This window comes from Gymnoscopelus microlampas (assembly GCF_963454915.1).
Source record: "Gymnoscopelus microlampas genome assembly, chromosome: 5".
Taxonomy (NCBI): domain Eukaryota; kingdom Metazoa; phylum Chordata; class Actinopteri; order Myctophiformes; family Myctophidae; genus Gymnoscopelus; species Gymnoscopelus microlampas.
In genome coordinates, this window is record NC_139942.1 from 30625918 (window position 1) to 30641285 (window position 15368).

General features: G+C 43.2%; 1 protein-coding gene across 1 annotated transcript in view; it reads left to right on the plus strand.

Annotated features, from left to right (window-relative positions):
• The window catches only part of LOC311045029 (cadherin-18-like), a gene marked incomplete at both ends in the record, with an annotated part of 146941 nt that extends 133041 nt beyond the window's left edge, over positions 1-13900 (plus strand). The window contains 2 exons of the mRNA XM_084056840.1: positions 10615-10884; positions 13275-13900. Coding sequence (XP_083912966.1) covers positions 10615-10884; positions 13275-13900 — 896 coding nt within the window. The remainder of the gene's footprint in view (positions 1-10614; positions 10885-13274) is intronic.
• Between the last annotated feature and the right edge of the window lie 1468 nt (positions 13901-15368).

A 15368-nucleotide genomic window follows, 5' to 3' on the forward strand; every position in this document is an offset into this window, starting at 1 on the left:
CTTTTGAGTCCAATGAAATGAATCCCATAGCAACATTTATGTTTTAAATTCGTGAATTCTAAGTACTCAGACACAAAGATCTTATAAGAATACTTTATTACCCATTATATTTAAAAGATCAAAGAGTAGTAGTGCACATCCGGCCTCTTGAAGGTAGGTGCTGGCCCCGAAGTGAACTGAGATCAAAAAATAAAAGGTAGAGCCGTACGCTCTGCCTTCCTTCCTATTTATATTTAAAAGTCTTTGGCATTCTGGTAAAACAGGCAGTTAAGATACAGTTGGAAAAATAATTGGTTAAAACAGCAAATGATTCATCATCAGACATCAGGTTAAAAGCACTTTTTCCCTGTTGGCGCAAACCCTTATTAATGAATATATTTTATATTATTCCTCCAAAATAAAGAGAAAAAAATATTATTATTTCAGCTCCCAGTTGTCTGAAGCCTGATTTATAGTTTGTTGTGGTGTAACGCATTGTGAGCTTGTAGAACTGAATAAATAATTCTGAATAAGAATAAATTATGCATAAACATTCACCAAGTTTGTCTGAGAGCCCAGGATACCAGCCATGCACTGGTCCAGTGGAGAGAGTGCTAGTACAGTCCCCTCTCCTCCAGTGCTTGCCTTGTAGGCACTGATCCGCTTCTTGGCCTCTGTTTTGAAGTCCCACTACTCTTTCTTTATTTCTTCACACAGTGCATTGCTCCAAACCAACATTATCAATATGAACTTTAGACTTGGAAAAGTGTGGTATTAACAAGTTCATTGTGGGACTTTCTCTTACCGTTTAGGGGTAAAGATGGGAGTGGACACGTGCACACAGTTCCTCGCTGATCACATGATTTATGACGAAAAAGAGGTGTCTGTATTTCATACATCTGACAAAGCACTATACCTACAGAGAAGAAAATGTGTACACATTCATTTAGTTTGAAAGCTAAACTTTCATATGGCCTCAGGTTCTGCTTCCACCTTGACAACCATTCAATGGTTTGCTCAGTGGCCACTACGTCCCTCATTCCCTATTCACAGTTATTTCGCTCCCACTCTCTGACCTCTCTCTCTGCTCCCATCATCCAACTTTCTTTTCATGTACTGTACGTACCTCACTCTTCTACCTGTCATGTCTCCTCTTTGCCTTCTCTTCTCCCCAATCAACTCATTCTCTTTTGTGTCCATCCTCTTCTGAACTCCTTGTTCCTATTCTTTTAGACACACTGAGTTGATTCTACAGAGATTTATTCCATATGTATACATACTAGAAGTTCGGGCCGCTACGCGGCCCGAACGTCTAGCGTGACGCGTCGTTCACTTTGCAGTGCCACCTTACAGGCACCTCACAGTGTGAGAGAGAGTTTTGTGCTCTCCTAAATCCACGGCAGGCTTTGAAAGTACCCACTTCAGAAAGAGGTGACGTGCATCACCTCTCCAATGACCAAAACCCACTTTGTGATTACTCAGACCTGGTATGGCAGACCTGTGGGGAGTGTGCAGTGGCGTTGTCATCGTGATGTCAGATTACGTCACACCGTCACACTGGCGTCGCATACGGACAACCGACATGGCGCAGGATTCAAATTGTATATAATATAGATACGTATACATATATATTGTATCATAAGTGCATTACTGAGTAATTGAGTACAATGGACCACAAGGGCCCTGGGGCTTTTTGTGTTATCCTTTTAGCGCAACCTTTGACCATATAGTACCTTTAATCTTGTGAATAAAATATTCAATCAATCCAAAAACACATTTGATATCACAAGGTACTGTATATATCCATTTATGCTTAGACTGGCTAATATTTAACTACCCACATATCACCACATCCCACAGATATTAATTAAATGTGATTCCTTCAGCAACTTACAAGCAGCAACAATATTTTCCTTTTAGCTTTTTATCATAGTCATAAAACTGTGTACAATTACAGTATAAGATATGTAAAATGTGCATGCAAGCTGAACTTATATCACTTCCATACTAGAGGAAAAAAAATTACCCATAAAACGCATAAAGAACATGGGTTTGACTGTGATATAGTTGCTGTCACATGATGTACAGCTTCATTCACATACTGTAGTATTAAATCATTGAACATTTCAAGTAAATTGTTAATTAAATAGACCCTCCTTAAAAATGCGATTATGCGATCACAGAATTTACCGCATAATCAGCAAAATAGCGCACAATTATGCGGGGGTAACGTTTTTTCAAAAAGGCCGCATCGCATAATATGTGCATCGCATCGCATAATATGCGCATTGCATAATATGTGAATCGCATCGCATAATATGCACTTCGCATCGCATATTTCGCAACTTTTCACATATTTCGCAACTTTTCGCATATTGTCGCATATTGCCGCATATTTCACAACTTTCCGCATATTGTCGCATATTGCCGCAATTTCACCGCATTAAATTGCAAAAACACCCGCATATTTCATCGCAAAATCAAGGATTTTAGCCCGCATAATCAACAGTTTTAGCCCGCATAATCAAGGTTTTTTGCCCGTGTTTTTCTGGAGGGTCTAATTAAAAAGATCCATGAATATTGTGCAAAATTGTGCAGTTTATATTTAATCAGTATAATTATAGGCTATATTTTTTACACTGTAACTGGTACATTTCTATTCCGTGCAGGTACACAAATGCAATTAATGAATTATAAATTAACTACAATGCAATAATAAAACAATATTAAGTGTCATCCACCCAGCTTTATATCTTATATCATTTTCTGTTGACGACAGAGCTTGAAACCATGAAAGCGATGCCTTGCTTTCCTCCTGGCCACTCTTTCCAACCAAATAACTGGATTTGCCATGCAGTCCTCTCCTTATTAGACCGGCATCTACTGTATAAAGATAATGATGTGCCTTATAAAGTAAGTAAGTAGGCCGGTGTGACTTATTGTCTGTATCGGCCGAGAACAAGAGTGTATATCCCCTTTTAGCCAGTCACTCCGTTCCCATGTGGATCCTGAGATAACCATTATGAGATTGTGTATGGAGGTTTTTCAATGCAACTTAAAAGAAAATCTCACTGAATGCATTTTTATGTCTCCTTTCTTTAGTTTTTTCATTGGTTACATTCAGAATCTGTTATGTGGCCAACAAAATTACAACGCATTTCAGTGGTCCGTCTCCCTTACCTCCCTGCAGTCACTTCCTACTATATCTTCTCTTTCCTCTCACCTTGTTTCCCTTATCTCACCCTTCTATTATTCTGACTCCTCTCCTCTCCTCTCCTCTCCTCTCCTCTCCTCTCCTCTCCTCTCCTCTCCTCTCCTCTCCTCTCCTCTCCCTGCCTAGCCTGCAATCCCCCTAGGCAGATCGTAGTGAGGTATACCTCTGTGACAACAGTGTGTCATTAAGCCTGTGTTTACAGACGCAAACTCATCCTCGCTCCCCCTCCGACGTCCATCCCTCCCCTTTTCACAGTCCACTCCTGTGTTTCTTGACGTGGGTGTGGGGGTTGGGGGAGATATTAGCACAGCATAATGGCTTTTGCTTGTTTTCTCTCCCTCCGCCTATTCCCAGCAGGCTTCCTCCCTCCCTCTCTCTGTCTCTCTCTCTCTCTCTCTCTCCTTCCCATTGCACCTTGCTCTTTCATTTCTGTCATCTGTGTCCTTCCTATCCTTCCTTTCTGCCCTCCTCTCCCCCTTCCTTGCTGTATTGCTGCACCACCTCTCTGGCCAAAGGGAAGTGACTCAAACATACAGTACAGTAGGCTACAGTGATTCTACAAATGTCTTTTACTTTTTACTTTTACTTTTACTTTTCATGTAGTTTCAAGTACCCCCAAAATGATGTCTTTGGCCGCGGACCCCCATCTCCAAATATTTAGTTCCAGGGACCCCCCAGAAGCAAAGATTTGAGTTACAAATGTTCGCTTAAAAATATATATGTTACAGGGAAATTGGAGAACCAGGGAAATTGGAGAAGGCGCGCTCGTTTTTACCACCCACCCAGCTATTCTGTAGAACCAACACTATGGGGAGCCACGAATGCAAGCCACGAGCCAGGCTTTCCAACTAAAGTGCACAAACATACAGTATATGGCCGCGACCACACACACACACACGCGCACACGCACGCACACGCGCTCATGCTTTCAATTTGGTTTATTGAAAGCATGACTGTTAAGATACTTTTATTGTGTTCTGGCTTTTAACATTTGTTTTAGTTTCTCCCTGACACACACACACACGGATAGTGATCCATGAAAAGATATATTCTTTCCCTATCGATTCACAACTCGGACGGCGCTGATTCGGCTAGCAGACCTTCGGCCGGTCGGCGCGAGGGTGTGCCTCCGTCATGGACAATAACTATTATCACGTGTGCGACGTGCGTGTGAACGCGTGTTCAGCGTTCCCCTACCGTTGGCGCCACGTCCTCCTTCTCCTCCTCCTCCTCCTCCTCGCGAGCCTCGTGTAATAAACCCTGTCTCGAAAAGGCCCGCCTCGCCCCGAAGCCCCGCGCCTAAAACGAGCGCACCTTCTCCAATTTCCCTGGCTCTCCAATTTCCCTGTGACATATATAAATTCAAAGATTTGTATAAAGCTTGTCTGCTATTTTTGAATAGCCAAAGTATAAAATAATGGTTAAGGTGGTTAGAATCTAAAATGACAGATGCTTTCCCGGTCGTAATGGGTTAAACCACACTGTTGAGGAAGGTTGAAGAACAGGAATGTCACTGCCTATAAATGCTGCTACCAAACTGTATTGTACACTATATGTGTCTGTGGAAAATGTTAAGAGGCGTGACACTCACTCCATAGGAATGAAATTATCTTTATTATAGACTCATTATAAACTCATTATGACCTTTCCGCTTCTCCAATTCCAGTTTCTGTGAAGGCAGTGCGCCTCGACTCTGACTGTTTGACACAAACCTTGGAACCTTGTATGTGTATGTGACGACAAACAGCAATAAATATCAAAGGAAAGCATAAACTAAAACACATTTCCTTTAAGGTGGTCTTCCTAATAATAAGTCGGAATCGGATATTAAATATTGTTTTAGAAAACATCTTGACGGTCCCTCAAGCTCAATGGTGTCCTTCCATCTAAATCTCCCTTTTGTGATTGAAGTGCTGAGGTCTAGTACTCTGGTAGTTTTTTACTTGGATTCAGTATGTATCATAGAAAGGTATACAGCAAAGTCCTCACTCTTAAATTATATTAATTATTGACCCAAATGGACTCGTACGGTCATTGTCTCCCTACCTGTTACAATAATTCATCCTCTTCATCCTTACAATCATTCATCCTCAGTCGCTCATTTTCAGCACTGATAGAGGCTATGGAATGGCATACACATGAATGAGAGAACTGGAGATTATTCAAATATCACAGTACTCTAATTAACAATGAATAAAACCCTGACTTCCATGTAATCTAAAACGATGAATAAAATCATGACTTTGTTATCTTCCATGTGTTTACTGTGTCAGCAGTTGTATATAGCATTTAAATTCTGATGTGCGGTCAAAACGCAAATGCAAACTCAGCACAGGAACCAAGCAGTTTAAGAAGTCTGTAGCCTACTGTAGTTCATAAATTAAGTTAACACCTGTAATCACTGGGTAACAATCAACACATATTAAGCATACGTTGGCACCTTTTCCAAGACTTCGATCTGTTTCAAAGCCTTTTGAGCATCACAGAGGTGGGAGTAAGTCACACATGCACACGTAAGCCTCAAGCAAGTCCCAAGTCACTGTGGTGAAGGAAAAAAAAGAAAAACAAGCATCCTATGAACAACATTTGAGAGGGTGTTTTTTTGTTCTTTCCTGTAGACTTTTCATAAGACAATAAGATAAGAAGGTAAGTTAAGCAAGTCTCAAACCCTCACCTCTGGAAATTATAGATGCTAGCCCAGCAGTACATGTAACAAGACCCCCGTCAACTATGGCTGCAATAACCTTGACCTTTTACCTTGGCCGTAGAATGCTGAAATACTCCTGAAGTTTCATTGAAATCAGAGCTCAAATGAAGGCAGCAGGGAGCTGACAATGTTTTTATATATAGGAACAACCGTGACCTTGCAGTGGTGGAAAGTAACTACTGTAAGTACATTTACTCAAGTACTGTACTTGAGTATTTCCAATTTCCAATACTTTTACTTCTACTCCACTACATCTCGGATCCAAATGTTTTTTGATGCCAATGCGTTTTTACTTTTACTCAAGTACATTTTTAATTCCGGACTTTTACTGGTAACAGAGCATTTCTATATTGCAGTATTGATACTTTTACTTAAAGGACAACTTTGTTTTTTTACAACCAAGGTTTATATTTTAGCTTGTAATTAAAGTAAATAAATGATGAGTGTATTTTTTTTTTTCATTTACTGCTTTCTAAAGTTTTAGCATTTTTTGCGATATTTTTTACAGTGGGCAGGGGCATTCTGTCCGGTGGCTAAATATGCCTTTTTTACACAATAAAAAAGGTCCGGCTGTCTGAGATGGCCAGATGTGAGTTATTGGGGGCTAGAAGAGCTACTGTAAATAATAATAAAGAAAACGCCGGGTTAATGTGTTAAAAAAATACATATTTAGCCACCGGACAGAATGCCCCCGCCCACTGTGAAAACACTGTAAAAAAAGATTGTGAAAATTGCTAAAACTATAGAAAGCAGTAAATTAATTTTTTTTAACACTCATCTTTTATTTACTTTAATTACAATCTAAAACATAAACATTGGTTGTAAAAAAACAAAGTTGTCCTTTAAGTAAAAAATGTAAGTACTTTTTCCACCACTGACCTTGGGCACAGCATGCTGAATTGTGAACTCGTTCAAGCTGTCTTGGCAGTGAACAGTTGTACGCATCTTCTTTCAAATTGGATCCCAAGTGAAGGCGGTAGGGAGTTAACCCAAAAATATGAATGGACGGATGGATGGATGAAAGGCGTATAATACCACCCGTCATTGGTCGGATATAAAAAGTAACTGCCTATGCAATCTTGGTATACAGTATATATGAGTAGACATGTCAGTTCTATCCAATTATAGTTCTGTGAGCTATATTCTACGTTCAGGCAGTTCACGTCCGCCCAGCAGATGGGAATGGACTCTGTTCACCTTTTGTTTTCTTTTCCAGCATTTCAGCAGTTCACAAAAATGTGATGTCGTCTTCAAGAGAATATATCTGCTCAACTCCAAATGCCTACTCTATACACTCCACTCCTTCTCTTTGACTTCTCTTCTCCCTCACTCCCTCTACGTTTCTCCCATTCCCACCAGCTCTTCCCTCATTTCTTCTCTCTGTGATCCTCCTCACCCATCCCCTGCTAATTTCTCTCCCTCTCTCTATCTCAACAATATCCTCCCAGCATTTCTGCCAACACTCTTTTTGTTGTGGTTGGTTTCTTTCATCACTGCTGTGTGTGCCTCTCTCTGTCTCTCCCTCTCTTCTCTCGCTATCTCTCTCTCCCTATATTCTCTCTCTCTCTTCTTTCTCTCTCTCCCTCTCTTCTCTCTCTCTCTCTCTTTCCTTTCACCCCTCTCTCATCCTCGTCACTTACAGACATATACAGACAGTCCTGCGCTGAGTCCTACAGTAGGCCATGGTATCTGTCTGTCCTTCCACGTTCTTCTCTCTCTGATGCACTTTATCTCTGTTTCCAACAGAGCCTGGAGCGTCACTCTTGTCTCGTCAGTGTTCCCCTGCTTCAGGCCTTTGCCTCTTTTTATCTTTGCAGGAGAGTCATTTGGATGGTTTCTAACCACCGTCTCTCTCTCTCTCTCTCTCTCTCTCTCTCTCTCTCTCTCTCTCTCTCTCTCTCTCTCTCTCTCTCTCTCTCTCTCTCTCTCTCTCTCTCTGGTCTTTCTCTTCACCCGTTTCCTTTCTGTGTTCTTTAACTTCTTCCTAATCCTCCTTTGCAGAAAAATCATTACAGGCTTGTTTATGTTGAGCCAGACATGCCTCACCCCTTATCTTTGTAATTCCCCCCCCCTCTCTTTCTCTCTCTCTCTCTCTCTCTCTCTCTCACTCTCTTCCCATCTCAGATGGTATTATGATTTATTTTTTACTCATTAGGCCAACACACATCTTAGTGGGCAGACACAGGTGTACCGTATAGTATATACCAAAAAGATAGGCAGAGCTATTACGGTCCTTTCTCCATCTCTAACTCCTTTTCAAACCCAATTTTCGCACTCTGTCGCGTTATTCCTCCCTTTCCTCGTCTCCTTGAGTCTCTCCATCCTCCCAATTTGCTGCAGGAAGGCTCTTTGCAGGAAGTAAGTGTGTGTGTGTGTGTGTGTGTGTGTGTGTGTGTGTGTGTGTGTGTGTGTGTGTGTGTGTGTGTGTGTGTGTGTGTGTGTGTGTGTGTGTGTGTGTGTGTGTGTGTGTGCTGTAGTCCAGACATACCTGCTTTTTACCATGCCCTCCCTTCATTTCTCTACTTCCCACCGCATCTCTCTCTCTCTTCTCTTCTATAGCTCTTCTTTCTCATCCCCATGCATGTTATCTTTCCCCTTCGCTCTGTTCTTTGCAGGAGAGTGGCCAGGGAATAATGGAGACTTTCAAAACCTGCTTACAAGTGTTTTTTGTTTTTTTTCTATATCAATTAGTAACTGCTGGACTGTAATGGTAAATGCCCCTGGCTCGCTGAATCACTCTACATCACCATAGAAAAGAACACACTCGCACACATACACTCAGCAGCAAATTGTGCACTTGCAGACCTATTGGCCTACGTCGACTTGAGGTCCATCATACTGAAGATTGACAGTCTGCTTTCTGTACATAAATTAGCACAGTGGTTCTCACAAGTGGGGTCCTTGAGGCGGTTCTATCCAATTTGTATTGGGGTCCCGGGCACAATTTTCTTCAGCTGGGAGTCCGTCTCCAAATACATATATTAATTTGGGGGTCCTTGACATGAAAAGGTTTGAGAACCAAATGAATTTGTAAGCTTATGAGGACACCCACTTCTGATGGTAAAAATACATTTCACTGCTATACATAATGGCAGTGGTACCGTTACAATGTTAACTGCCCAATAGAGAATCTTTCACTGTCTTCACCGTCAGTTACACAAACTTGCATCATGCTTAATCAACATGACTTGTAGATATCACCTTTCACCGGTGTGTGCAACATTTGCAGCATTCCTCTGATGCAAACAGGAAATTCACCAGTGGGGAGGAGAGGGTAGCAATACTGAAAAGGACTAAGAAAAATGTGTGAAAGAGAAATAAACAGAGTGGGGAAGACAGGGAGAAGAGAAAGCCGAACGTATGTAGAGACAAAAGAAAAAGTGTTTTTGTTGGAGTTCAAGCTTTGTTTACCTGCTTACCTCCTTGTGTGGGCGAGAAGAGCAATGAATCTAGACTCGTAGCTTGTGTGTGTGTGTGTGTGTGTGTGTGTGTGTGTGTGTGTGTGTGTGTGTGTGTACACTGACATGCCTGGGGGGGTTGTGTGCATGTCAATAAGAGCTGTATGTAAATGAATATATCCTCTGTGCAGAGTCCCACAGGCAGTGCCAGAGTACATTGATAAAATACACACACCCACACATATACACCTGCAAGCACTTGCACGCTCACACGCAATTAGCCATATACTATGCGTGCAAATAAATATGGGCATGCTCACGCGAGCTCACACACACACTAACACACACGTACACGTACACGTACACGTACACGTACACGCGCACACACACACACCATCTGTGAACACATGTAGCCTATCTATACACATACACATGACTGTCTGCTATCGTCACAGTTGATGTGCTTCCTCATGGCTGCGAGCTCCTCAGGCCAAGTGGAATGTGCACTGTGAAGATGTAGGCTGTGGTTGTGCATACCAATAGCTGGCTCAAAACCCTGCACGCCATCTGTCATTCTGTCTGTCTGCCTGTCTGTCTGGCTGTCTGCTGTCTGTCTGTCGGTGGCACTGTCTACCTCTTCCTGTCAGTCTCTCCACTCTACAGTACGTCTCCCCTCCCCTGGTCCTCTCACACACACATGTGCATGCTGCTGCACCCACACATAACGCACCCCCACACACACACACACACACACACACACACACACACACACACACACACACACACACACACAATAGCCGTTATTAGATGTGGGCCCCTGTGTTGGCAAGAATATCTCTACTGCAGAAGTGGTGCTGGTGATGTTTCTGAGGGCTATGCTAAAGCTTCAAGTGTTAACAGTCCCTTTGTTAATGGATGGAACAGCAGGAGACAACAGGAGAGGAGAGGAGAGGAGATTTGTGATGGGAATGATGGAACAAGCAGTATAGGGAATGGATGTGAGGACAACATACATCTTTGCCCTAGCACCACCCTTAGGCCAAACCTCTTCTACTTGCACATAAGTTATTGTTATTTCAACATGGCACGTTGCCACGAACCTTGAAGTACATACATGCTCCCGGAAAGATAAACCCAAACTATTTGAGTGACCCATGACCTTTCTTCTATCACCACCCTCAGCCCAAAATATTTTTTTCAGAGCCGGGTCTGGATCGGATCCCGGGTATTTCGAGTAACATGCTTAACCTCTAGTTGTTATTACTATGCATGTAAATATAGACGTTGTGTCCCTCTGTCTATTTCTCCTCCTCTAGATAACACAGCCAGCATCCTGTCCCATCGCCGTGGAGTATTCAGTCAGGATGGGGACCGCGAGGTCTTTCAGCTGCCAGTGGTAGTGGGCGATGGTGGAGAGCCCCCACTCAGCAGAACGGCCACTCTCACGCTGCGTGTGTGCGTCTGTGAACGAAACAGCAGGGGCCGCAGTGGTGGCAACGTGTGTCGTGCCCAGGCATTCTTGTCATCAGCAGGCCTCAGCACAGGGGCCTTTGTAGCCATTCTGCTGTGTATCATCATACTGCTCGGTAAGTAAGTAGAGATATATGACTATATACTGTTATGTGGCCTGGTTTTTCCACCTTAACGGGGAACCAAATGTTATGTCCCTGTACACAAGGTCCAATTGTCCCCATCCTTGTCTTGCAAGGACACAGAGATGAAAAATATATATACAAAAATGGGCTGTGTAAGTCATGGGTTTCAGCCTCCAGGACCCAAGGACCCAAGGAACTATGGGGTGGGGGGGGGGTCGTGTTTCTATGACATATGGTTCAACTTCTCACATATGTGGCCGAAGCAAAAGCGCTTTTGGATCTAGATGTGATGTGATGTGAAAAATCGTTATGATACACATTTAGCACATGACTCCAGTGATAATGTATGCAGAATCCACAGAGCGCTGCCCTCTAGTTGCGCAATCACTACTGCGGTTGCAGTGGTGTCTGTCAGACTTCTGTTGTGGTGTGCATAAACAGCTCGCTTTACCTGCTTTTTTTTACAAACTAAATGTACTGGCAGATACAAAGTGTCACTGACGCGCATCAAATTAGGTCACTTCACATTGGAAGTGTGAAATAGTCTATTATATCTGGCTGCACTGCAATTATTAATTCATAATTTCAACCACATACTGTACCGACGGCCGACTCAAATGATAAGGGATGTACCAAACACGTGCACGCACGTGCACAATGCACATGCACACACACACATGCTGGGTGGAACTGAGTGACTTGATCCAGCAGCAAATACGTTTATTTGCTTATTGGATTATTGTGTGTAGCTAATTCTGTATGTTCTATTGTTGTTAAGTTGTGCTGTGACCCTCTGTATATTATTAATAGTGATATGCTTTGATCAGCTTGCCCAAGGACAGCTTAAGTGGAATTCCACATACATACAGTACACGTAGCTAATAAGGTATGATGAAATCCATCATTTAGTAGGGAAGATGTGCCTGTATCTGTGTGCACAGTACAGTGGTGTTTGGTCTTAAGACAGGGCTACCGCAGTACATTAGGGATAAAATACACCTGCGGTCACAGGGGTTTATTGTCATATTGGTTATAGTAGTTGAGCTACAACCACAAAACCCTAAATGGGTAGGACAGTCATTCAACTAGACCTTTGAGGCTTGTATGGGTGTATTGGGTGCTTTGTACTGTGATGCTGTCAAGCGTTTATCAAGGAAAAAACAACAACAAAAACTTTCTGACAACTATACAGCTCCCTTGTGCAAAGGGTACTTTTTATTTTATTTATTTGTCCTTTCATCTCTCTGTGTTGCCTTGACAGGGGCATATGGAGTGAATGTGAGTAATAAAGGTGTGTGTAGTGGTCTGTGGGAGGAAAGAGGTGAATACAAAGCAAGTGAGAAACGGAGAGTGTGAGGGTCAGACAGAATGGAGGAATCATCTCCACTCTAGATTATCAGATAAACTCTCATGTTATTAATAAGTGTATTACAAAATATAAACAAGTTGGCCTTACATGCACAGCACAGTCAAAACTGTTTTAATCATTTCAATTTAATGGCATTTTCATGACCATTCTATGATACTGTATTTATGGTTATGACACTAATGGGGATGGGAAGTGAATCCATGTTGGCGATAGTCAGTGAAAAATGAATTATAGAATCTTATATTGGCTCCAGAATATTTCCCTCATCTGCCTACCTTGTTGATGTAGCCTTGGTGCAGATACACAAATGATACAGAGGTGATTTTTATGAGTAAACTAACTAGCCAATCAAACCAACAGATACATGCTAAGAAATATTTAGCTCAGTCATACTGTAGTTGTATCCTGTTATTGAAACAAGGAATATGACTAACCCACTGTCTGCCGCCCCAAGTTGCTAGAGTTGGCAAAATGCCAAGGTTCTTGTGAAAATATCTTCCCCAAAGATTTGCATTAATATAACTTTAATGCAGTGTGCAGTCAGCGGCATGGAGGGCCTTATGACACGTTGTCTGTAAATAACTCCCAAAGTAGGTTATGTGTGAATGTTTTTTACATACATGACTTAATAGATTCTGAGGAACATTGCATCAGTTGTGAGATAGAGGGCACTCTACAAAAGGTGTTATAGTTTGGAATGAAGAAGGCACCATGGATGAAATGAAGAGACGTAATGTGCTGTATCAGTTCAGCTATAGTACAATTATTGCTCACTTGCTATCGCAATGAATCATAACGCAAACAGTCTTATTTCACTGATAACAATAAAGTATCTCTGCTTTTCTTCTGTCTTTGTCCTTTTTTCTCTCCCACACACTGTCTGCATCTCATTCACATTTTCCTTCTCTCATAACTCCTCCACTCTACCACTCACCGTATTGTTCTGACTATTGTTTCCTTCCATGTCCCCCCCCCTTCATTCCTTGCGTCCTTCTGTTGTCTCTCTCTTCAGCCATAGTGATGCTATTCGCTCAGCTTCGCAGCAAGAAGACCAGCAAGGAGCCGCTGATCCTGTCAGAGGAGGACATCAGGGAGAACGTGGTGACCTACGACGACGAGGGAGGCGGGGAGGAGGACACGGAGGCCTTCGACATCGCCGCTCTGCGGAACCCGGCGGCCTCCGAGCGAACGAGAAAGTTCCACACCTACCACGGCCGCCCGCGACGCCAGTGTAGAGAGGACAACGAGCTGGAGGAGGAGGAGGGCGACGGGGACATGGTGGTGGTGAGGAAGAAGAGAGGAAAGGAGGCGGACTATGGGGAATACAGCCCAGAGTTGGAGCCCACATGGCTCATGATCGGCTGTGTTCCCCGAGACATCAGCCAGTCCGCGCCCTCTCTGGCACCGGACAGCCAAGAGGTCATTCACCGGGTGCTTCGGAGGAAGGTGGCTGAAGCGGACACGGACACGCGGGGTCCACCGTACGATTCGCTGCAGACTTACGCCTATGAAGGCCGGGGCTCCTTAGCCGGGTCGGTCAGCTCTCTGGGACTAACCGACCCCGTCCAAGACTTGGAACTGGAGAGCCAAACTCTGGAACGACTTTTTGGAGAGTCTCTCACTACCAACCAACCCTGAGTCCTAAGCCTCGCCATCGGGAAGTGTTTTTTTTCCGTCCCCCACTAAGCTGGGTTGAGCAAATTGATTGTTTGTGCCATTTGGAGTCCCCAAACTGATCTTATTGCTTGTCACTTGGATGTCATGGATGTCAGCTGGGGCATAAAGTGAAGTTAAAGGATGAGAAAAGCCATTATTTGGAAATAGGACAAACGCATACACAAACATACTGGTTCAACTACCATTTTGGGGAACGACCCAGGATGAGTTTGAATGCGTTTTCTGGAGATAAGCTGTTTCAAAAATGTGGGACAAAATGTGTGGTGACCAAAACTTTAGAACACCAGGTGAATCTGCATTGTGGTTTCTCATTATTCCCGTTTTGGGTCCATTTGGTTCCATTTGTACACTCTTTGGAGTTAAATGAACACTGAGGATTTTACTGTGTACTTGTTTGATGTTTCAATTGAAATGTTTGAGCTGGTCACATCCAAATGTATTCCACTAATCCACTCCAGACATTACTCACTTTTATAATTGAAGTTCTGCTAGAAATGTGATGTCACAGTGCCATTGTCTAGCCCTCATGTGTCGGATCCAGCTTTACCTGCAAGCTTTGAAGGACACACTGGGACAGCAGTTTGGGAGGTGCAAAAGCTTGTGCCCCTAGTTCAGATCGTCATCAATTTATCTTCTCTAAAAGGAAATTGCCGTTTTTCTTTTTTTAGAGTGAACGACTGAGAAAACAGCTGGCCTCAGGTCTCAGCAGCAAAGTGGGTTGGCAAGGGAGAGAGGCAAGAGAGAGAGGCAAGAGAGTCTCAGAAAGCTAGTGACGTTATCAGGCCAAAGAAGCCTCCAGGCCTTTTCCCCTTAATGTTGATTTATCCTGTTCCTTTACCAAATCTTTATTCCTTAGGGACCCTAAACAGATTTGCATGCTCATAAGGGCCGCAGGAGCTAAACCCCATGAACCCTAGCGCCCTATTCTGGGAATGTCAAAATAGGCGAACATTCAGCAAAAATAGCAGATCTACAAGCTCACAACGCATCGCAAGTCCACGCATTATGAGCCTGTAAACAGGAGAAAACAGGAGGGGACCAAGTATAGAAGCCTCAGGGTCCCAGCTTCCCATGTATGAACTAAATTGAACATGAAGGACAGTTAGTTTTTGTAGACCCCCTAGGGCCAGTTCCATGAGCATGGGGCCATGGGCTAAGGCTGTTCCGAGATGAGACACTGCCATCATTGATGACCTCTGTTAAAAGTCTGGCATTGATCTCCATTGAAAGTTATCTCTGTGTCTGGCACTAGGCTCGACTCATGCAAGTGAAACGGTCCCATTACGGTGTTGGCAGATATCTACTAGGGCCAGTCACAAGGCTAGTGGTGAGCAGACATTATCGACAGCCAGACAGACAGTGACACGAGGGGACACTTGGCGAATCGCCACCATGAGTGACAAGACAACAAATGAGGGCTCTCAAGCTC